We start from the raw sequence: 25,234 nt of genomic DNA on the forward strand, positions 1-25,234 counted from the left end.
TTCAAAAACAATATTAAAGTTAGCAGTAAAATTTTCCAAAAATAGTTGAAGGAAACGTCAATACCATGGACCATGCTGATTTCTTCTTGTTCGTTGTCATCGTCTATCTTTGTCGCTTCATCCAGACAATCCACAATGTAATCAAAGGTAACTTTCTCATTCACGCTGGCAAGTAACGTGTATACTTGATCGGGGAAGTCATTTTCGTCATTGTTGGCCAACTTTTGACAAAGATATATCAGTTGGTGAATGTTGAAGTGGTTGAGATGATAATACTCATTTCGCTTGTCAGTCAGATACGCCATCCATCTGTTAAAACAAGAAACTCAATTGATAATTTGTCCTGCAACCACCAGGCACAGTAGCGTACTGAAGTATGGTCATGCAAGCTATCGAAATATTGAAAAAAAAAACTGCACTTAAAAATTTGAGTTTAGTAAAATATCAAATTTAAGATCGAGTAACAGTTTCAATAGCTTTATATCAGTTGAGTTAAAAAGTTGGATAAAAAGGCAAGTATAAAAGTGTAGGGATAGATATAAGACAATCACCTGTCCGTTGGTTGAGTGCAAAACGTGATTAAAACCTTTTGGTTTACAAGTTGTAGAACAAATTTAAATGCAATATTACTCACTGCTTGTGTGAGTCGCTTAAGACCTTGGTAAGCTGCTTGATTTCTTGAATAACATCCTCACTGCTTGAAATAGCAGGACATGTCTCATCAAAATAAACTTCCACTGTGACGTGCTGACTTTCATTATCATTAGTGCATCTGAAATAGTTGCCTGTTATGAACCAATTTGCAGAGGTGGACATTTGTTACTTTAAAAGTAGCGCACCATCGCGACCGCTACAATGCCAAAAAATCGGCGCTACTTTTGTCTTAAACTGACGCAGGAAAGAAATGTAGAAGTCAAAATGACCTTCACTGTTTTCAATGACCTTGAAAACAAATTATATCACCTTTCAGCAGGCCTTAAAACTCGTGTTTTTTTCGGCAGCCATCGTGGCCTACCGAGAGCTCCTTCTCGGCGGCCAAATCTGCGTGCTTGGAGGCCAAAATACAATAACGATAGCACAAGTAAATAGCATTAAACTTGCAACAATGTTAAAATAATCACTTAGCGTTGTTGAAGTCTGGGCGAAGTCCTGCAATAGAATCGTTGTACCACGCATTAATGGTTTATCGGGATTGTAATCCGGTATTGCGGGACCATCTAACGATCCTAAATTGTTTTAACTGCTCGCAGCTCAGTAAATTGTTTCAACTGCATACCGCCCTTCATAAAACCTGACCATTTATTCCGTTATGATGTCACCATTGAGGATGTGAAGTCACTAACCCACAGCGTTCTCAACTATCAAGACACGTGTTTTACCCACGGATGTCAACTAACCTAGTTCTTCTTTTTAACAACGATTCAATGTCCGACAACATTGAATTGATATAAAAACGACAATATTGCCAGCCGATGTAAATTAGCACTTCGGATTAACACTTTGTTAAAATAAACATCGGAAATTGCAAACAAGACTTACAGTGCTGGTGATCGCAGCTGGATATATTCAATACAACAGTAGCGACTATGATGCGCTGACCTAATTCTGCGTCACTCTTTGATACTACATATTTTCGACATTTAATCCACGATCATTCTATTGCGAAATTAAATAATTGGCCAGAAGAAACCGGCGGCCAAACTTGGCCGACGGAGGAGGTAGCGCAGGCGGTCATTCAAGCACTACTTAGCTGCCATGGCCGCGATAGCCGCCGGCTGCTTTAAGGCTTGTTTCAGTACCACATTCGTTTGCATTGTCATTTTAACGTCGTTATTGAAAGCAAATTCTACATGTTTCCATCGAAAATCTCTAAAACGATTCACTTTTTCCACTTTAAATTGGAACGTGGTGTGAGTACAACTGAAGCAAATATAGCGCCTCTCTGTTACCGTTACATCAGGAAAAAAGAAGCCTCGCAATTGCAGCAGCCACTCTAACAAAAAAGTAGCAGCGCTATCTCTACCAAAACAGTAGCAGAGCTGCAAAAGTAGCGCACTACTGCCCATATCTGCCAATTTGCACCCTTCCTATTGTACAAAAGTAATAAAGCCGAAAATTCAAGTAGTTCTAGGGGGGGGGGCTTAATCTTTTTTTTTTCAAATGTAACTTTAGCCCTGGTTTTTGAATACAACAGGACATTCTAAGACTTATGGGAAAGAAAATTGAAGGTTCCGTTCAAAAAAACAACCTACCCTGAAAATTACTTTCGTCTTTTATTTACCAATATTGTATGGACGTCACTTTTTGTTTATGTCATTTAAAGTTCAAATATTATTTTCTACTGTACCAAAACACATTAAATATATTGCAAGACTGGAGTAAACATTTTTCTGGTTTTGGTTTCATCGTAAAAGAGGGGAAAGTGGTCATTTTAATTTAATCATGCGCAAAAGCGTAACATCAATGCAAACAGCTTGTTGTAGTTGAGCCGCCATAACCTGACCAAAACCTATCTTTAAAAAATACTTTTCAAAAACTAAAGTCGCTTTTAGCTTTTTTTGTTAAATAACTGAATTAACTGATATAACGGCTTTGGCTTCTGTCTGCAAAAACTTACTTTGCATTTTTGATTCAAGCCCTCATTCTGAGATTTTACGATCAATCCCTCTCCATCTACTTGTCTATTTTATCTGCTGGTTTCGGTTTAACCACCTAGATTGACTTGCCTTTGGTATGCTTTTGCTGCAACAATCAATTGAAAACTTCAAGCTGACAACTGCTGCTCAAGGTGCTTTTCAACAACAAGTTGTTGTAATGGATGTTTGTCGACGAAAGGTGACTGTTGGGAAATCTCAATCAAAAGGACTCTAGATAATGCGCTGATCCTGTGAAGTGAAATTTCAGAAGGTTTTTCCTTAAATTCTCTTACAATGCACGGCACTGCACTCTAGGCAAGAAAAGAAAACATTATATCAATAAATGAACTGTTATTTCTTGAAACCTACGGTGTTTTCCGATTGTTTTTTGACCCACAAGCCAAATATGGCTTTGGAAACACGGTTTTTGGTTAACCTGTACCACCGGTGGAAGCCCAGCCAGCTTGACCATGTCCCTATATCTATAAATGCACATTTGACATGTTTCATACTAGTGACAAGTAAGCGATTGCCATCATTATCTGTTCTGTTCTGTATCTGTTCTAGCAATAGTAGCAATCATCACTAACTTACATACCGTACTGTACATTAAGCTTACTGTTGGACATGACCTAGGCTACAACGGATCTTGTCACTAAACTTTTCATAGTGTCTAAAAATTAATTTTATGATACAACATATAACATGGTTAAACAGCTGTAGTTTTTAAAAAAATGTCCACGTAAATATTTTTATGGAAAACCCGACGTTGTACGGAAAATTATTTACAGCCCCAAAGGAGGCTATTCCTATCGTGGGAGAAAAGTTTGGATAGGCTAGACTTATTATAAACATGTTACTGTCAGGGACTTTTATCTGGAGTAGACTTATATATGTAGCGTTTCGCACAAAAATAATATAAGTCTACAAAAACATTCATGCATTATAGGAAAAAGATAAAAAAAGCCTGTAAAAGTTTTAAAATGGATTTTATGTGGATATGGTTATTTTATTTGGTAATTTAGCCAACTCAATACAAAATGTGAAACCAAAACTTCGTAAATCAACTTTTCAATCTTTTGTATTTACCAATGATCCAAACGGATGCGTAGTGCGATCAATACTAATCAAAAAAGTGGAGAGTAGGCTACCGCATTAAATTGATCTATCGGATTAAAGAAGGTTTAAAGTTTTACTTTTGAAAGAATGATACGTGTAAGGTACGCTACTTAAGAATGCATACTTGTATGGCAAAAGCTGTACAATACCCTTGGATCAATTTAATGTGGTAGCCTATTCTTTATTTCTTCAATGCAGTCAATACTTCAATATCTGTATTTTCGGTACTCTTTTGCGCATGCGCGTAGTCATCCGCACAAATCGAAATGATGATTTTTCCGTGTTTTAAGATGAACCAAGACTAGAAAAACTGTTTGCGGCTGTCTCGCAATATTATTAACGTGTTTTAGTACAGTAGCAAATAGTATTTGAACTTTAAATCCCATAAACACAAAGTGAGGTCAATGCATTATACAAGGAAATTTTTACACGAAAAAGTTATTATCAGGGTAGGGAAGTTTTTGGACGGAGATTTCAAAAAAACTTTCTATAGGTCTTAGAATGTACTGTTGTATCCTTAAATTGAGTCTAAAGTTGAAATTAAAATTAAGCCCCCCTCCTCATTAATGAAACAGGTAAAACATGCATAGGAGTAACCTGATCGTCGCTTTCCAGTTGGTGAACAGCAAACATCCAGACAACTTCAGTTTGACGTAAGTTTTAGTCAAGGTTTCAACATTGGAAAGAACATCAATGAATCTGTTGACATCTTGTTTACCTTTGTCGGCTTCTCCAGCAATCAACATCAATCGCGATTGCAAATCTCGCAGCTCGCTCAACGTCATAACAACCTCCTCTGTGGAGATAAAAATGTGCTAATGGAAAAAAACGTATTTTTTTCGTAATATTCAGGCTTGTGTCTGATAATAAAGATTTTGAACAAATGAATAAGGCAAGAAAGCCCGTTTTAATATCCACCTTTAATCATTTCATTCAGTGTCACGACAAGGTACAGCCGCTTGCTCTCAATAAATGTTTAATCATTACTTAAACGAGAACCCCAGTATTACATTTTAAATGTATTTTTACACCGATTTCGAATCCCTTGATGGGTCGCGTAACAAACTTCAGGGGTCACAGAGTGTATACCAATTTTACACAAAGCATTGCATATTAACACTTTTGTGCAAATGCTTTGTGTAAAATTGGTATATAAGTTATATGAAAATAAATAAGTTAATGATTAAGAGTCGTGTATTTTTGCTGCTCGTATTTTTGCAAATTCATGTGGTAAAATGGAAGGGAATTTAAAGCGCTTTTACTGTATTGTGACGTGTCAGACGTGAGGTGGCTTTCAAAAGCCAAAGCTTTAAAAGGCTACTAATGTTAAAAAATGAAATCGTGATTTTTCTAACGAAACAAAATTCAGACTTGGTCCATCATTTTCTTAATGACAATTGGATTTTAAAATTACGCTATTTTCTAGATTTGCTTGAAAAACTGAACAAATTAATTTGTCCCTCCAAGGAGATAAAACCAATGTTTTTACACTAAAATTGAAGCGTTCATCAAAAAATTAAAGATCTGGAAAAAAAGGATGAAAATAATTCATTTAAAATGTTTTCATTTACTGAAAGGTTTTGCATAAGAATGATGTGGAATCAAACGTTATTAAACCTCTGGTTGTCGACCATTTTATCAAATCTGTTGAAACACTGTCAAAAGTATTTTCTTCTAAAATTGGACAATAGGCCTACCGCCTTACAAGATTAGATTGCATCCAAAAAAAAAACATTTGCAATGTAAAACAAAGTGGCCCACCGAGCACCTCTTTCTTAGATCTCAGGAAGAACTTGCTGATCTATCTTCTGATGCGGTTTAAATTTTCTGGAAGAAAGCTGCACACTTTTTGACTTAATGTTAGAGCGGAATATCCATTCTTATCTCATTCAGCAGTAACTGCAGTTCTGCCGTTTGTATCTGTGCGGGTCGAGTCAGCGTTTTTAAAGTTGAAGGCAATGAAAACAAAATACTCCTCCGGCCTTACCAACTGTGAAACCGTCTTGAAACTACCATCAACAAACATTGAGCCACGGCTGCACTTGTTTTGTAGCAGACAGTAGTCGCATCCATCACACGGAATAAACGTGTTTGCTTTTTTATTTTGTTTTCAGTAAGCTACGTGTAAAGTACTGGTAGCTTGTTTTTAATTTTCGTTCGAATTAAGCCTTTCTATAAATATCAAAAATGTACATTCCGCACTGTTTATCATTTTAACCGTGATGAGTGGCGGAAAATTTTAGGAGACTAAAAGGGGTCGTGAGCAAAAATGTTTGGGAAGCTCTAGACTTTAGCATAATGACTTTCTTTTAAAACACATGACAAATTGTGATGACTAAAACATAAACATCGAGCAGTAGACCCCAGCATTTCCTCATTTCAAAAACCTTGGTAACGAACTTCATAAGCTTGAATGTTCTGGTAAATCGTTCATCTTTATATCACTAATTCCACAAAGGTTTTGTGTAAAGAATTTCTGGAGGGAGAGTAGAAAACGCATTTTGAGAGACATGCAGCAATCATTATCTCTGTAAGCCTCAAACGGATCTTTTCCGCCATACATCTACTTAAATTCTATCAAACACATAATTCTAACTATGACAATTTGGTTTTGTGAGCCACGAAGATTCCTTCTTGTAGTTATGCTTGGCATATGCTGGGGAAGATTTTGAAGAGAAATGCAAATCCATCAAAATTGCATTTCTCATTTCTAAAACAAAATTCTTTGTCAAATCCAGCTTGATATAAAAAAAAACAATTTTTTTTTTAAGGATCACTGGCGAAACGTTTTTGGTGTTTGCCACTCCAGTTAAGTAGGATTATTTACAGGCCAGTCTTTTCTGGTATAAATAATGCTCTTTGGTCGCATCACTATTCCACAAAGGATATGGCAGTGTTTTGTCAACAGTTTCGTAAAATGAAGATATGCATTCCCATAAAGATACCAACAAGTTTGAGGTCTCCATTAATGTTCCATTCGTAAGCATTGTACTAAATAGCTTCCAGAATCCAGATGAACAGAATATAAAGAAATAAGAGGGTTACATACTTTGATTGTGCAACAATACAGCTTTCAAACTTCTCTGAGAATAGATGATAAAAGCCGCCACTCATCAACAATTCATGCTTCACCCAATTTTAGAAACAATTCATTCATGTTGTGGCAGTAGCAAAGAAGTTCTACTACTGTAAATTCTACGGCCAGATCTACGTTTCGCTTTCTTTAAAGGGAAAGATGGTCCCATACTTGATTTCAAGTTTCCGGGATAAGATAATGTTCTAATTGTTCTCAGCGCTTTCTGTAACGACTTATATATCTTTCTCAAGCAAGTTTTATTTCTTTTAACTCTGATAAAGTAATTCTGACTTTGCTTTGGAAACAGCAAATCTATTATAAGGTTATTTAAACGTTTCTGGAAAAACAAAATTGGTTTCGAACTTTCTTTTGGTTTGTATTCGGACTCGGCAGAATTATTCAGACCTTCACGGGCCAACTTTATCAAGAACAGATCCAAGACCTTCGTAAGAAAACGGACCAAGCATGGAAGCACAATCTAGTGCAGGTCTCGCTAAATTAACTGCTCAATATACCACTTATTTTGCAAAAACGTAGGTAAAAGATCCTTCCTGTACTGTCCTTACCAACGATATCATTTAGGCATATATGAAATGCTTTATGAATTACGACAAAATTGGATAATCATATTGCGCAATTTTACAGAACAAATACAGCACTTTTGCAAAGTCAGAATTTACCAAAGACCATCGAGAGGCGAGAGCGCCTGCACAACACTCAGAAAGATGTTGATTTGACACTTATCAAGGTTCCCACACATTCTTTATAAACAAATTTCCTACTTTTTCAATACCAAATTTTAAAATTTTCCTACCTAGTTTCGATCTCAATTGCGCATTAACAGTGCTAATGCAATGAAAATTTCTGTGCTGTATTATTTCTAAACAAGATCATGCACAGTTGCACACTGCACAGGTTTAAAATTGTATATCCATCTATGACATTGGAAACAGTATGAAAAAAATACTAATGTGGAAGATTCCTATTAGAACAAAAAACTTGTTTTAAAAACCCAAACTGACACCGGTTTAATCCGGTTCGTATCGCATGATTTTTTTTTGTCAATAGTCTTCAAGGTTTTCTATACTTTTTCAATACCACGAGGGAGGTTTCACGAAATTCCCGACCTTTTCCCGGTCTGAAAAACGGGTTTTCAAATTCCCTACTTTCACGAATGCGTGGGAACCCTGACACTTATGGACTGTGTCTCAGCAAAGCTCTAGTGATATGCTTCAAGGTGGACATGAAGACTTTGTGTTCACTACCGGGCATAAGACTGCATACAACCCCATTTCTACCGCACAATTGTAATTTCAAAAGGAAATTAACGTTATTTTACATTCATCAAATGCATCACTAAGTTTAAAATACGCTAGCGTAAGAACTGTCTTGGATGTGGCTCTGGTGATTAATTAAATAATGTTGTTCAAATGGTTGGTCATATCATGCTTGTCGCATCGCAATGAAAAATAGCAACGCACAGCACTTACCTGCATCTTCCTCTTGTTTGACCAAGAATAATTTCAAGCAATCATCAACAATTGGCATCTTCATCTTCTCCCCTCCAATCTGGTACACACCTCGTGTGTTGATTTGCTGCGCTCGAGTCAAAGACGATTTTTCAACAGAACCGTGGAAGTCCTTCACAGCACTGAGCCATTCCAATTGCTTGCTTGTGTCAGCCTGGACAGCAAATGCACTAATAGTAACTCTTTTGGCATTATGATTGGCAAAAAGAATGGGTAATAACGTAGATAGCAAGTTGGAGTGTCTGCATAACAATCACATTGAACTATACTGTATTACGATATTATTCAGAAAAAGGATTTTAATACAATTAGTCGATTTGTCACATAATGTCACAACACAAATGAATAAGCGCTTATGGTAAACGGAGTTTCGCTGTAACTTGGTTGCTCCGATTCACAAGCAGTGACCAAAATGACGTCATGGCAATTCATCAGAAAACATGCAATCGATGTGGGTTGAAACAATGTGTTATTCACTAATATGTTTGAACAAAATAATGTTGATATTATATCTTTTACATACGGTACAGTATAACCCAAGGTGTCTTCCGTATTTTGGACAATTATAGTATTATTTATTACACGTTTTACCCATTTCACTGTTAAAGTAGGATCTCGTGCAACACTCTTCCAGACTTCTGTGCATGCTTGAAGTAGTTCTTTTAAGCCAGATTTAGATGGTAAGTCAAATATGAGTGGAGAAAACCCCATCACAGCACTTAAAAAACATGAAACCCTATCAACATCCATAGGAGTCTCTCCAGCTGAGATCATCGCAAGATCACTCATCACTTTTACTTCTCCGATGTCTGCAACACACATTGTACTAATTGACAGAAGATACACTTTTAACTGTTTTTTTTTACGCTGGCTTAAAACACAAAAGTATGTAAGTGTTTGTTAGGTAAGAGAAAAAGTTAAGTGTATATTACATTTATCCGAATTGCTACTGTCATTTAAACACTCTTTTTAGAATTTCAGTATGAAACTATTCATTTTAAATTTATCTAAATAAACGGCTGACCAAATTTAAGTAGGTTTTTTTGATATTGCCTGTCTCAAATTAATGCGAGGTATTAACCATCTAAAACAGTGGTTCCCAACCTTTTTTGGTGTCGGGGCCAAATTTCAAACTTCAGACTACGTATGGAGCCGCATGAAAACACTCAAGTAATTATAACGAAAATTTTAAAGCATTAAAGCATGTACCAACGAATAGCAACACCAACAAGAAAAATAACACAAATCAATTTAATGTCCAACTTGGCATTGGCTTTGAGCTTTAACAAGTTTGTCAAAGCGAGGCGCAATTGCAGAGGATGCAGTAGCTGCTTGAGGTGGTCATCGGTCAACCGATTGCGATATTTATTTTTGATTGTGATCATTTTGCTGAAAAGTGCTTCACATAGGCTACGTAAGTTGATCCAAATACAGAGGCGTTTTTCTGGGCATTGGTTTTCAAGTTGGGATACTTTCCCTCTGGAACTCAACTCCAAAATTCAAGTAGGTCTTTATTTTGAAATAATTGTTTGAGCTCGATATTTGTCTAGCAACTCCAATTGAAAATTATCAGGAGCAGTGGCCACATTAGGCCTAACTGCAATAGGATTTGCAAACATGTACATCATTGGAAAATATTAACGGAATGAATTTATTTTGATGAGTTCAACCGCCGCATTAACATTAACGATAACGGGAAATGTGTTGTAATACCACCTGCAAGCTGCGTTTTCCAAAGACAAAGCTTGTTAACAAAAGCAATTGCTGTGCTGTACAAATTGTGACAAAACTTGCTATTGCCTTGTGGAGTTCGATTTAGAGTAAAAAGGTGTGCAGTGAAGCTAGTGATATCAACAAAAAACGCCAAATCAGCAATCCAAACTTCATCGCCAAGCTGAAAACTGTTAAACCGCGTGCTTTATGCTAATTGGTATTGGTTGCAAATTATTGGGCTTGTTTTTGTGTTGATTTGCCTGTTTTGGGCTTGTTTGTTAGATTCACTTGCTTGTTTTCAAAAAACAACCTGGCATCACTGTGTAAAATGAAAAGTTCACTGACAGTGCAACCTCTACGACACAACGACAATGCAGTTTGTAAACATTTTTGACTTCGTAAACAATTTTGACAAGTCAAAAAATAGCCCTAATTATTATAAATACATTTTTTGTGGGATTTTCAGGGGTCAATGAGAGCCGCAAGAAGGCTAGCTTGGAGCCGCATGCGGCTCTAAGAGCCGCGGTTGGGAATCACTGATCTAAAAGTAGGAACGTTTTAGTGTAAATTCAGTTTATTTATAACTATTTTACTGTTAACATGACACGGCAAAAGACTTGACGCATTTTTATGTACATGTGGTTTTTCATGCAAAATACCATATTAACGATTGATTGATGCTGAACCCGTAAGTGCCCAGTCTAGGTTTATGTTCCTTTGGATAAAACCGCTAAATTTCTGGAAGGCTTTACTGAAAGTCTTAAAAAAAAATTTAAGACCCTGTACTTCACATATAGAACAAACCAGCTTTTCACGCGGAGAAATTTTTTAATTGTATCTTAAGAATAAATGGAAGATGCAAACCAAAAGCCCATGGCATTCCTGTCTTTGATTTATTTACAATTCGTAACACTAAAATAAAACACATGTTCATAACATGTTTGTGTCACAATCAAGGTGCAAATGCCTCGCGATGGCTTGCTTTGTATCTTCAACGAATGTGCTATTTTCATTATGGAATTCTGGTGCGGTATGTTATTATCGGTCAATGACCAGTAGTAACCTCTAATTGTGAAGTCGTTGTTCTGCAACGTAATTCTAGATTATTCTGTATCTGGAACGTTCTGTTGTTTTCACAATTGCCAATATCGTTTGTCATGATGTCACAGGGTTGTTTACGAATGGACCTCTGATTACGAAATCGTTATTATGTAAGAATCTTCTTGCGAACGTGACCTTCTAGAGCAGGGGTTCTTAACCTTTTTTCTTTCATTACCCACTTCCGCTACTTAATAAACCTATATTCCCCACATACTTTTAAAACTGACTGAAAAATCAAAATGAATCCTAGTAACCTGTGTGACATATCTGTCATAGCACAATGGTATTTAACAAAAAGAACAATTTCAATGAGAAGAATAACATTAAAGATTGTCCATTAATGTCAATGCGATTTTTGTTTTTGCTTTTCAGTGACGATCGAGTCAATGTCAGGCTCTATTTTTGAGATTGCACAACGCAAATCTGATTCCAGATGAATTGTAAAACAATGCACTAGGACTCGGTGTTTGTTAAAAAATATTACTTTTGTGACTAACTAATCAGATTTACATCCTTGGATATTCGAGTAAAACTTAAAACAATTTCCCACTTCCAGACCAGAAAGAATTTCCCACTGCATGGATATTCAGTAATTTCCCACTGGTGGGAAATTTCCCACCGTTTAAGAACCACTGCACTGGAGTACACATAGAACAACAAACCCAACTTCAAATTACCCACTTGAAATCCTCAAATTCCCCACTAGTGGGTAATTACCCACAGGTTAAGAACCCCTGTTCTAGAGACTTCTGTTGTTTACCTTTTAAATGCTACGTGACCGAACGATGGTTCTTTATGATGTAACCCTCTCGAAGTTACTGGACTGAACAGCCAACTATAAATAGTGGTGTAGTTTGTATTCTGAGATTATTATTATGGGAGTTGTATTATGATGAGTTGGTGATGAGAGTTCATTATTGTAGTAGTAGCAGTTGTTAATAGACGCAAAGATTATTGTTGATCGAGAGTGGAAGTATTGAATACGAGTACTGTAAAGCAAAGTTGATGCTAATATAATTTCTGATTGAAATTAGAATCGTATGAGAAGCTGTGAGTGGATCACGTTAAACTCGATCAATAGTCGCAAGCATTGGAATCTATTGCTGTTTACTATTACTTTGATTAATTGTTGGAAGTGGTGAACCATTCGTTGGAGTCCTTCAAGCGTTTTTATATATCATTTCACCAGTAGAACTATCCGTGAATTTAATTGACTGCTTTTCGGTTTGACCCATTAAACTACGTCATTGAACCTTTCCAAGTCTTTTTCCTGGTAAGAGATAGAAAGAAATCGTGACAGTTTGTCAAATTCCAGGACGATAATATAAAATCATCAATCCATGCGTATCCACCAACACATCAATAAAAAAATAAAGCAAATTATTTCGATATCTTATTTCCATTTAGTTTTTGTATATAATATTATATATATTTTTGACTGAAATCTGTTACTTGGCTTCTTCGTTGCAATACTGTTTATCTATTTATTTGTGAATATGATACGAAGTTATCTGGTGGACAACTAGACATGGCATGCCACTCCACTAGACACCTCGTGGCAAGAGAGAAACAACATCTTAATTTGGTCCTTAATAAACTCCGTTTAATTTACTACGATTTCTTGTTCATTTGAAATAATCGCAAATTTTGGCTTGACCAGGGCGGCGTGAGTGTTTACTAAATAAGTTTTTAATGGGCGCCGTCAACAATGAAAGTTCTCAGTCTCAACAAGCAGTTTTACGCTGTCGGAACATATTTTCTGTTCAGCATACAGTTGAGCGTTTCTTGCATTGTAACATATTATGGTTTCCACATACCTTGCCATTGTTATCGGTCGTTTTACTTTCCTATTATTATCCTCGTCAGCTTTTATGCAATTTCTACGGGTTTACTCAAATTGTTCGGGTTTGAAATAAACGCAATATATCTCAGAATCTTTTTTTAATAATATTTACTGTAAATAATTTTTTGTTCACATGTAGTTGATTATTATTTTCTATGTAGCTAACCCTTTAGGGTCTAGTGATGCTGAAAATGTTTGAATTTGCTCTGTCAACGTTTGAACAATGTTTATCAATCTTATTTCTTAGTTGTTATTCATCTGTTAATAACATGGCAAAATCTACTATAGTATAATTTACTTTTCATGTGCTGTTTCAACCACTTTATCAGGTCGCCATTTGCAAATTTCACGAGAATGTTTAGCTGCTCTTCGGATATGCCGTGCAGATAAGTAGCAACTTCAATCGTTTCTTCTGTGATACTGTTCAGATCTTTCTCATCTGTTTGTTCACCCATTTCCTGACAATACAAAGCATTAGGTTTTCCAGAATGAGACGCTCTAATAAACAAACCAACGTTTGACACTTGGCATTTATACAGTTATTATAAAAACTTAATTTATTCAGCAGTCCTCAGCAGCTCTAAACGTTAAGCACTTTCATAAAGCCAAAAAACATTACTTGGAGATTGGAAAATTGGAAACTGGGGAAAGAACAAATTAAAATTGTTGAAAACTTCGTCCTAGTATTGATAAAAAAAAAATGTTTATAAAGGTAACATTATTTCTTTTTTTGCTTTAACATAAATTTACTCATAATTACTCAGCACCTACAATAATATTGCATTCTCGAAACTCAGCCACATGCAGATTTTTCAGATATTACACAAATATATACATACTTTATATGAGCTGCTTTAACGCGAGCAATCAGCAAGTATCGCTTATTTTGGTACAAAATCTATTATTGTTATTCATCGAGTTGCTATTGTTAGGCCCATACATTACAAAAAAACATTAACTTAATGTTGAACTTTCACAGCAAAATGAAAAATGGTAATTTATAATCAACCAAACTGCAGTTCGCAAGATTTGCGTGTACTTTCACTCAACTCAAAATAGATTTTTTTATTATTTAAAATTGTTCACAGTTACCACACTTACCAAAGCCACTGCGAGGGCGTCAAAATTTCCTTCAAGCTCCAGCTTTTGCCGTATATTGTCCAGCACTTTAGCAGTTTTAAGCTTTCGTTTCAATGCAAAGTAGTTAGCTATTTGTTCCTTGCGTTTTTCGAAATGTATCATGGGGAGCGGATTGGCCACTTTTTGTTGCATTTCATAAAGCAAACGCAACTCTGCAATAGCTTCATCAACACGTCCGTTTTTCATGGATTTCTCAAACATTTCTTTTACAGATTTGAGCTGAATAGAACCTAAGCAGAAAATACAAAAAATTGTCAACGTTGTAATGTAACAACAACGAATTTTTTTGTGCTAAAGAATTTTTGACGGTTTTTAAGCTGCTGAGCACAGCCTGAAAATGACATCCTTTTCTTAACACTAGCTCTAGTTTTTGAGATATCCATGCTTTTATATTTTTGACCAGTTGTACGTTAGTTGCTCTGAAGATGAGCGTTGTTATTGTGTCCAAAACGTGAATAAAAGCAATTCATGTGTTTCTGCTATGCTTTCTGCTTTTGCTTGCTTTTCATCGGATGAGCATCACAACCATTAATAAAAAAGTAAATAATTCTGATCATCATCCAAAATATTCAGTAATTAATAAAAAAAAATTGTTGAGTTCACCATATGTAAACATAAAGATCAATAAATTCTTCGGCTGCGGAATTGAAAAAAATGCACTAATCGTGCTTGACGAGATACTCCAATGTGTCTACACTTTGATGGTTGCTTTGCTTTACTTGTGTTCATTCAATTCAATGCTATTGTTCATGTTCATTCAATACAATACTTTTCTTGTCGGAATGGAATAGTGATGAAGTTAAAAAACAGAGGACGGGAAAAAACTAACAAAAGGAAAAAGTGGCAAAATCACAAAAATTGAAGAAGTGCAATCGTGCATACGATGTAAATTTAGAGGATACGGAAATGAAAGTAATCTCATCCATTTGCCGACAAGGGCCTGGACCTCACCCCGATTTATCATGGTTCCATTTCATTCAGTTATATGAATCTTCAATACACAAACGTCGCTTGATCATATCATCTTTCACGTTTTTTTACTTGTCTCGCTTCTTGCTTTTTCGAGCACTACTTTTTTTGTAATTTTCTTACAACGCACTCCTCATCTATTTGTTCGAAATGTTTGGAATGATTGAGAATCGGTCATGCATAGTGTGGCTCACTGCGAGGAAGCCGCCTACTTGTACCTGAGTTTGATGGTGGAAACGCCAGGCAAAATTAGTGGTAGAAGTGTGTTCAAAAGTAGTTCAAAAATAACAGGTCGATTGAAGAAGTAATACTTGAGTAATCTTATTAGCAACTTCTACAAAAGAAGTTGCAGAAATTATCTTTAATTGAAAACAGCATTGCCTTGGAATCGAAACTTATCAGAAGGAAAAACAGAATTGCTTCCTTAATTTTTCTAACAAGGCCTCGTTATGCAAGGGCTTTTACTGAAAATAGATGTAACGTAATACAGAATCCAAAAGTGGCTCACATACATAGGCAGTTCGTAAACAAATTTAAAATGTGTATTGCTACATAGTGCTAATGAATATGCACTGAAGTGGAGTGAAAAAAAACTTTCCTTCGTATTAAAAACCAAATTTCTTAAGTGGCGTTTGGTCAAGAAACAACTTTCAAGGTGGTTTTGGCCACCTACCGCTAGTACCCGTGGCTGTCTCGAACACTAGTGTGACACCCAAAATCCAAAGACGTTCCGTAACTTGAGAACTGGTTATGTTAGAAAGCTAGTTTTAGGCTTAAAATACTCGGAAGATCCATGATAATATTTGATATAATTCAATATTTACTCTGAATTGCACCACATCAATCACAAATCACATGTTAACTGAAATATCAACTAAAATTCAAAGAAAAAGGCCGTTTATAATAAAGTGATAGGCATGTCTTCAAGGATGAACGAACAGAGCGTGTTGCTATTTGAATCCCATTCAGATTTCTATTTATGGTCTGCCCAATAAGCCGCAGAGATGTTTTGTTTGTCAGCTTTATCAAAAAGAAATTGAGCGGCTGGCACGGATGGGACTATTAATTTCAGTCGAGTCCCCGTTTGAAGAGGAGACCTTGGAGTGCAAAAATAGTTTGGCATCCAACGCTCGTCAACGTAGAGACAGAGTGAGTTCTTCGCGATGAAGCTCAGCGAATTGCATGCCAACAAGATAGGCTTACTTAATCCATGTCCACTTGAAAAAATGAATAAAACGTTTTGCTTGACTACTAAAGCGCTCAGACCTACTCATGACTGGGAGAAAAGTATGCAGCCATTGAGGGATTCCACGAGCGTGGTGAAGCGAACATCACCAATGAATGTTTCGTTGCCACAAGACTTGATAAAGCAGTTTGCAAGTGAGATTGCTACAGCTAAATTTGAGCAGCATTTTCTATTTCGACCATCTAATGTCTGGAAAAGTACTCTTTTGATGATCCTTCTGCAAGTTTATAAAAGATGCATGCTTTGTGCAGTCTATGACAGATATTGAGTTTGCTACTTCGCAATTGTTTGTATATCTAGATATCTACACATGGTTTGCTTTAAAACTGAAAAGCTAAAAAATAGGAATGGGTGGAACACATGCTTTTCAAATTTACGTATGATCAAAAAAAACTGTAAAAACCGATGTTTTTTGTATCTGTATGATCATTGCTGTAAGTAGGGTTTGTGCTTTGATTTTATTAGTTTTTGTATAGCGAAATCTCTTGCTTTCTGCTTATAAATAATAAATAATTATAATGTTTAATGTTTTGTCAACCTTTACAAGAAACATAACTTAGCTTTCTGGGAGAACGATTGTCGTCTTTCACGATATCGTATCCAAAATGATTAAATACTGTATAACAAAGAATATCCTTGAAAAGGCAGAAACAGTATGAACAAGATTGCAGCAAAAAGGACGCTAATTTCAAAATTTGCGTATTTTTAGCGCTTGTTTTGATACAAAAATGAAAAACGTCTCAAACACCATAGCCAAATTAGAAAAAGAAAACAATGTTATTTCGGGATAAGCGACCTCAAAATACCCCAAAACCATATGCTAGTACTTCCAAATTTCTATGCAACGTTTTTTTGAGTAGTAATCACTTTCATAACATACATTGTATATTGCAACAGAAACCTTCAGACAAAAATCTATTCATACCAAACATTTACACAAAAAGTACGAAACATTTTAAAATGTAAAAATATCTTTGTTAAAATGAATAATAAACTGTTACAGTATGAATAATTATCTATCATAATTAAATATTGTACACAATCCAGCACAAATTCATGTTAATTTTAATTTATAAAAACATACAATGTATATGCAGACAATTCAATTTATACTAAGTGCAATATAATTTATGCTAACATAACACCAACACAAGCAAAACATACTGCAACATCCACTGACCCTGATCAAGGTTTTGGACAATGTTGATAACTTGGTTTGCAGCAGGGATCCAGACTTCTTCAAGAACATAAGAAATCTTCATTTTTTTCTGACCACTTTTGCGGGCAGCTTCTTTTATTTGTTCTTTAACCACACTGCTCGATAACGCCTAAGTGATAACAAACTGCTGTGAAACAACGTTACTTCGCAGGAGTAAGCGAAATTTTGAAATGCAGTTATTGCTTCTTGATATTTAATTAACAATTTTATCGACAAATTATATCTACACAAGTAACCCTATATAAAAAAAAATAATTATTTCACATCACAGAGAATTCAAAACAACCTTGATCCGCTCAAGCTCCAAAATAGTTCCTGTCTCTTTCACCGAAAGTGGGAAAAAGGTTACGTGGTGTAAGGTGGCGAAATCGAACAGTCGCCCAGGCAAAACAGGTCGGCACTGGACCAGGTGCCGTAATGCAAGCCCAGATACATTCACGTCCAATCTTCTCTTCAACTCAGAGTCATCCACAGCGATGTCATCTTAACAATGCAGATAAATTGAGAGTCCCAAAAAGTAAGCAAGAAATTTTTGACAACTCTTTTTTTTGAACATTACAGTTATGCCATTTACTTTATCAGTAGCATGAAAAAAGGCCCTTAATGATTTCCAAAAGCACCTACAGTAGGTGCAAAGTTTTACAAACGACAAGTGGTGTCCGTTGTAGTGAAAGATTTTCAAGAATGTAAACTGTGAGATTGTGAGAAGGTAAGTTAAATTCTCATCTGCAACCATTTTCAAGTTTTTAATGAATGAAAATCAGCAGTGGCTCTTCGTAGTCATGTTATAAGCACCTTTAACAAACACTTTCTCAATAGATATATTGGCTTTCGTTAGTTCAAAATAGTTTAGTTACAAAATATTTCAAACCTGATTTCAAAGATGCAAGAAAACTGACAAAAGCTTGAACAGATGTTTTGGTGTTAAAAAACGCATTTAATTCTCCAATGCGAAATGTGAGCAAATTGGCCAAAGATTGACTAGTGAATGCAATATCGACATCGGCTCCCTCCTTATTCTAAATAATGTTGGAAGTAGTCAATTTACAGTTTGCATGCTATGGATACTGGGTAGTTGTCATAGTATAATATGCATTAATGTGGTTACAACTAACGCAGCCAGCAACCTACTGTAGTGACAACAATCTTCAAGGAATGTATGCAAAATAATACTTTCTGTTAAAACTGTCACTGGATGTTACAAGTGATAACACTGACTAACACAATTTTTGGTGCAACAAAGATGGGTTTTGGGGGTTTTCAAGGGTGGGGATTCCGAAAATGAAACCAGTTTTTCCGTATCAAATCTGTTTGAAGAAAACACATTTGATACGGAAAAACGGACCTCATTTTCAAACTTAGCGATCCAAATTTATCTTAAAAACAATCATTTTGTTCATGCACCAGAAAGTTGGTTTCAAATTGTTAACCTGTGTAATCTGCTTTATTGCGGCGTTTTATTATCCAAACGATTCTGACTCCTTTGACAGGCTGCCGTATATCGGATAATCATTGGCATGTTATAAAGTCTAGCTAGTGCTAAACAGATACACAGCAAACATAAGTTTCTTTTTCTTTTGCTAAGCCTGAGTAATCATTATCTCATCAAAACTCTATTCGTGCCTAATTAATCGATTAAAAGGTCAGAATAAACACAAATTATCATTTGCACAGCATTTTCTCATAAGCTTTGCATATGGTACTGTTTATATATAAAAAAACACATCATGATTTGAACATAAAAACGCTCTTACATCCACTTTATTATGACTACCCTTAACAATAAATTATTATAAGCCATTATGCATGCTTACCATAAGTAGTTCAATGGCATCGTAAGATTCCACAAACGAATTCTGGACAGCGCTCATCAGCTTCAAACGATGCACCGAAATGTCTCCGGTCTTGAGAGCAATTGCAAGGCTTTGTATGGAGCTTAAAATTCCATCAATAACATCAGATTGCTCGTCTCTTAGCATATTGGTCACATCCGGGTTGCCTTAATCGCATGACAAGTACAAGTGAATAATTGTTTACCAAGACAAGTGGCAAAACGAAAGGACAAATGAAACAATCTGACATGATTTGATGCAGATTTCTGTTAGCTGAAATCTTAAATGCTTTTCTGTACTTATGCGTACTGGAGCTTTGCGGTACATTTTTTTACCATAGTATGTTCGCAAAAATTCATTGACTTCAATTTAGCAAAAAGATTATTTAACCAGCATGTATATAATTTATTAGGTTACAACTTAAGATGAAAATGTGCGATTTATAGTTGTTATGAAATCAACCAATTCAGCCAAATCAGCCTATTCGATTCAACAATTTTTGTACAAACTTAGAGGAAAAAAGTCCAGACACGCACTTAATATTCGTAAAAACTTGGGTGCAGGAATCCATTTCGACAAAAAATTCAAAAACGTATCATCTTGATTGGACTGTTTAGGTTTTGAAGACACAACACTCATCCACTGCTTATTGAATATTTTCATAGCAATTTTCAATAACTTTGGCTTCCAAAATCCAGTTTTTTCGGAAACTTTGGTTTTAAAACTCTCCATTAAACTCTTTTCACCCTGTAATATCGGATAAGTTATTACATTGTTCATAGCATTTGATAAAAGTTTCAAGTCCATTTTCTCGGAGCAATTACAATCAAATAGTTGGGAAAAGAAATTGTATACCAGAGTGTAATTTAATAGTTTTTTTTTTAATTTGATAATGCTTTGCCACTTAGTATCACTTTCGATGAAATTAAAGTAAGCTACCGCAAATATCAGAAAATTGGAAGAAACCTACGTTTACCAAAGAAATACAGTACACATTCTTTTTATTCTTGACAAAGCACAATTTCTGATACAAAAGTGCAAACAATAACACTACCGCATATTTCAGCGGTTTTCAGCTGGGGTCTCATGGACTCCCAAGGGGTCCGCGAAGCATTTTCAGAGGGTCCGTGAAAGTTTTCAAATTTGCAACACGATTGATAAACTACATTTAAATATTAGTTGTGCTTTATTTGAGTATTACAATTATTCTCAAACTGTGCATTGCGACGCCCTGATGCGTCATTTGAAATTTCAAAAGATGTCGCCAGGGGTGTAGCCAGCACAAAGTTTCGGGAGAGGAGCAAATAAGCATTGCTTGCATTTTCCTGAAAAAAAAAAATTGAAAAAAAAAACCTTAAAATAGTTGCGTATTCTGAGGGCACTTCGGTCTAAAGTAATAACAAAACTTTGTCAAATGATGCTGTAATAGTGTGCAGTTTCCACTCAAAATATTTCGGGGGGTGGGGCAATTGACCCCCTTTGCCAAGTAATCTAAGGCTAAGTACTGCATGTACAACTTAATTCTTTTGAGACAACAGATTGTTAAACAATGCTTAATTTAGAAATGCAAACGTTAGTCAGAAGTCTAGTAGCACTCACAATTTTGTAATGACTATGACTAGGCTACAACGAAATATTGATTAGTTCAGTTAAAAGAAAAGATTTGTTTCCGTTAGAAGATGAGATACACTAAAATTTGAAGATAATTTTTCTTAGGGGTTCGCGACAGCTTCGAGGGCACAAAAGGGGTCCGCCAAGACAAAAAGTTAGAAAACCACTGGTTCATTTGCTTTGAGTGTGCATTTTTTATCCGACATTGTAAAAGAGTACAATAGAAACAAAAACTATGCGAACCATGCAGTTAAAAAGTTATATACAATTACAATAGACAGAATACGAGCCGACACAAATATAGTTCTACTACTCAAATAAGATATCACAAAATTTTCTATGTTCATTTATTTAAAAAATGAGATGTTACTGCCTTGATACTGTTGATTAAATAGTGACCTGCCAGTTACCACACTTAACTTTCAACCATGCTTAATTGCTTATGTTATATATGTGTTTACCAGTAAATCTTTTTCCACAGCTTGTGTTACAGCATCAGTAAAGCATTCCAATACCAAATCATTCGGTTTCATGTGGTCTAATTTTTCGGAGTAAAACTCTAACAAGTTTGAGCTTTTTTTGAATTTCTGGTACATGTAACAAGAAAGTAGTAATACTAAGTAAACCACATATCAAAAGTGAGAGCAATAAATTAAAGTACAGACATAAGTTTTGCCAAGTCGTTTTTGGTATTTTAAACGTTACATTAATAACTAGAAATTCATTTCTTGCGTTCTTTAGGCGACTGTAGACAAGATCATCACAAGATCTTAAAATGATAGCTAGCTTTTATTTCCCACAATTCGTCAGTAAGCACGACTAATAACTGATATCTTTTGCATGTAAATTTAATTTATAACATATTTCGAGAAACCGGAAACTTCGAAAAACGTAAAAACAAAAAATTAATACAATGACATTCAAATCACCTCTGAAATCGAAGCAAAGATCGCATCTTTGCATGTTCGAACCCATTTCTTACAAAAGTCTTCATCACTCCATTGAAATCCCATAACACTATTCCAAAGCTAAAAACAATTGTTACTAAAGACAGGTCAAAAAGTCAACAAAAAGCTGTAGAGTGATTCCGACTGGATTTTATATCCAAAATGCCTCAAATAGCCAAACACTATTGATGAGTGATGAAAAAATTTTGAAACTTGCGTATTCATCTGGTAAGGAGTTGCCATGAAAGTCCGTAAACGTACATTTTCGGAAAAATTGTGTCGTATATTGAGTAACTATATAAAACGGCTTATCATCAACAAACAGATATTGCAAAGTCTTGATAGTGAGAAATTCTTTAGAAACTGTTAGATTTGATTGTCACAGTTAAAACTCAACCACTTTTGACAACAAAGTGAAAACAGAACATGGAATAAACAGGTGGAGGTTGAGGCTGACAAGGTCGGACTGAAAAAAGGCCCAATGAACAATGAGACAGAGAAAAGGGGTGACGACAATCGCTGCAAAAATAATTAGCCTGCTCTGTAAGTGGAACAAAACCGAATTGGAATAATGATAACGAAACTCACTGTAATCTCGTCATTTGACAGCTCTGCCCAGGAATTTGCATCAAACATTGAAAATGGAGCAACCAGAAGTTTACTTTGAATAGCATTGGTGTCGCGTGATAACTTATCATGATACTTAATCTGAAAAACAAGGACTCGAGGTTATAACAACAAGTTCGCAAAAAGTTATAACAACTTTTAAGGTAGCAAGTTTTCTTTAAACGACACAGCTGGTCAAACCGAGAAGCTACAAAAAGCTTAATGGCTCACCACGTCAAGGCATCTACGAAAACAGTAACAGCAAATGCATCAAATCGTCTAACTAAAACAACACATAACTTCTAAACTCTTAAGCGTTCAGGCTGTAAAAATGTCTTATTCAATCACATAACATCTTGACATACTTTATGGAATCCTTAGACTACATTTTCGACGTCGTTCTCAGTTTATTTTTGACCAAGCTCTAGCTGTAATTTACTATATCGAACCAGTTGCATCAGCAGAATATTAACACACGGTCTAACGCGCTTTTTCAAACACGTTTCTCACCCCATTTATGAGTTCCACAAGTCGCAAAATTTCATCAATGAGAAAAAAAGAATAAATGGCACAAGGGACATTTCTTTCAGCATTTTGGTCAACATGCTTTGCAACATAATATAAAAGTTTTGATGAATTGTCGAGAAGCATAGAGAGCACGTTCATGTCTTCAGGAGTAATTTCCCTAAAAAATCCAAATTGCTGTTAAAAAGTAAATCATAAAAAACTACAATTCAACATTATTGTACAAAGGTTTAGCTTTACCTTGAATCCTTCATGGCTTCTGATTTTCGCTGTATGTCTTTCACGAGAAAAGTGAAAAACGACATCGCGACGCCTTCGTTAAAGATCTATAGTTAAAAAATATATTCTAAGGATTTCTACAGCAAGCGCTTCCAAAAAAATTAAACCTCGATAGTAAAATAATTTAAAATTAGTTTTAGTTTCGCAATAGTTACGAAAAAATTCTCTGCATTTTCATTATTGATCGCAATCAAAAAGTATATTTTGAGCTCATCATCATCTATTTGGAAAATTATATCAAGCAAAAATCACCAAAAATAATGTGATGGTAAGGTTTTTTACCGCGAAAGGTATCCCTGCAATGCTTGCATGTGCGCAAGAGTTCGAAAACAACAAAGCTAATATGAACTTTACCAGAATGTCAACCATCAAGCTTTAAAACATTTCTGAAAACTACACAATCTAGTCTTAGCAAAGACTACGATGAAAACTATAGCTTACCGTGCGCTCACGACTGTTTGTAATCTTTGACCAATAAAGAAGTAGATTTTCAAACACAGTCTTCATGTCAAATAATGCGTGGAGGTGGGGTGTAGAGGCCTGCAGCAGTTCCGAAACTGTACCCACTTGTGTGATTTTAGTGTAGAAGGTACGTATCCATGGAAATCTTTCCATCATAAGTGAAATACTTTCTGCCATCTTTTTAACAGCTCTGTCACAGCGTAATGGATAAAATTAAAAACCACAAACCTTAAACTTTACATATTCGAAGCAATGACGACAAAGCAATTTTTTTCTCCTTTTCTGTGATCGCAACAACTAACTACAATAGTTAGAACCAAACGTGACTTTTGAAAACAGAAAAAAAACATGATTGTAAATAAAATTGCGTATAAATACTTTTTAGAAACTGACACTTAAACGATATGGAAAATGAGCTACACTTGGTCGACGGTTCACTTTACAAGGTTAATAGAAAAACTATTTCTAACTATTATCGTACCGATATTCGTTCAATAGGTTAGTGCTTACCAAAAGACACATTATCATTGAAATAACGTCATTAGAGATAGAGACGCGTCAGAAAAGCGATAAACACAAAAAATTGAAAGACAAAATACCCTTGATGTTCGTTTCTCTTCAGTGAAATCGAAAGGTTTTCCCATCGATATGGCGTTGGCATTTTAGGCCGTTGAGAGTGGCAAATCTTGTCGTCAAACAATCCCTGTATTAACTTCAGCAAGGGAAGCAACAAAATACATTGTGGAACATCGACAAGCCGTTTAAAAATATTTTCAAAGGAGACAGAAAGGGAAGTTTGTCGTGTGGCCCTGAATAACATGACTTCTGTAAATTCATCATAAGTAGGTAACAACGCGTATGCGACTATACAAATCATGACAAGATAAATAAAAGTAAAAAAGTGTATTGAATAAAATCCCAAGGCATTACATACTCATTGGTGCTTGATTATTATCCACTTGATTTTTTTTCGTTTATTACTTTAAATTAATAATCCAAGAGTTTTCTATCTCATTACTTTAGCTAATAAAATCTTACATTTTGGACAAACTAAAGTGATGAGCAAAATGAGTCAAATGAATCAACAAAAGGCTTTGATTTTCTTCGTCAATATCATGCAAGCTGAGACCATTGCATATCTTGACTTTCATGTCAGCATTATCAAACAACATCTTTCTTCTATCCATGGCAGTGACAAAGGCTAACAGGTAGACAATTCTCTTGACATGAGATTTTATATCTGGTTCGTTGCATAGAACGAGCAGGTGCTGCATGTACTTTCGAACAATCTGGTCCTGTCAAAGGAATTAGCAATAGCATTTTTTGAAGAAAAAAGAAGTGAAAAATAAATTTTCGAAAACGCACAGTTGCACAAAAATAA

General features: G+C 35.4%; 1 protein-coding gene across 1 annotated transcript in view; it reads right to left on the minus strand.

The window, feature by feature from the left end:
• The window catches only part of LOC145764813 (E3 ubiquitin-protein ligase rnf213-alpha-like), a 43,447-nt gene extending 21,421 nt beyond the window's left edge, over positions 1-22,026 (minus strand). The window contains exons 1-14 of the mRNA XM_082576494.1: positions 21,964-22,026; positions 21,496-21,621; positions 19,960-20,170; positions 19,406-19,590; positions 18,463-18,610; positions 17,878-18,074; positions 17,553-17,700; positions 14,119-14,387; positions 13,316-13,475; positions 8,952-9,169; positions 8,344-8,514; positions 4,353-4,570; positions 635-772; positions 57-309 (exon numbers count right to left, since the gene is read on the minus strand). Of these exons, the coding sequence (XP_082432620.1) occupies positions 57-309; positions 635-772; positions 4,353-4,570; positions 8,344-8,514; positions 8,952-9,169; positions 13,316-13,475; positions 14,119-14,387; positions 17,553-17,700; positions 17,878-18,074; positions 18,463-18,610; positions 19,406-19,590; positions 19,960-20,170; positions 21,496-21,567 (2,388 nt within the window). The 5' untranslated portion in view covers positions 21,568-21,621; positions 21,964-22,026. The remainder of the gene's footprint in view (positions 1-56; positions 310-634; positions 773-4,352; positions 4,571-8,343; positions 8,515-8,951; positions 9,170-13,315; positions 13,476-14,118; positions 14,388-17,552; positions 17,701-17,877; positions 18,075-18,462; positions 18,611-19,405; positions 19,591-19,959; positions 20,171-21,495; positions 21,622-21,963) is intronic.
• Between the last annotated feature and the right edge of the window lie 3,208 nt (positions 22,027-25,234).

This window comes from Aplidium turbinatum, chromosome 1, assembly GCF_918807975.1.
Source record: "Aplidium turbinatum chromosome 1, kaAplTurb1.1, whole genome shotgun sequence".
Classification (NCBI taxonomy): Eukaryota; Metazoa; Chordata; class Ascidiacea; order Aplousobranchia; family Polyclinidae; genus Aplidium; species Aplidium turbinatum.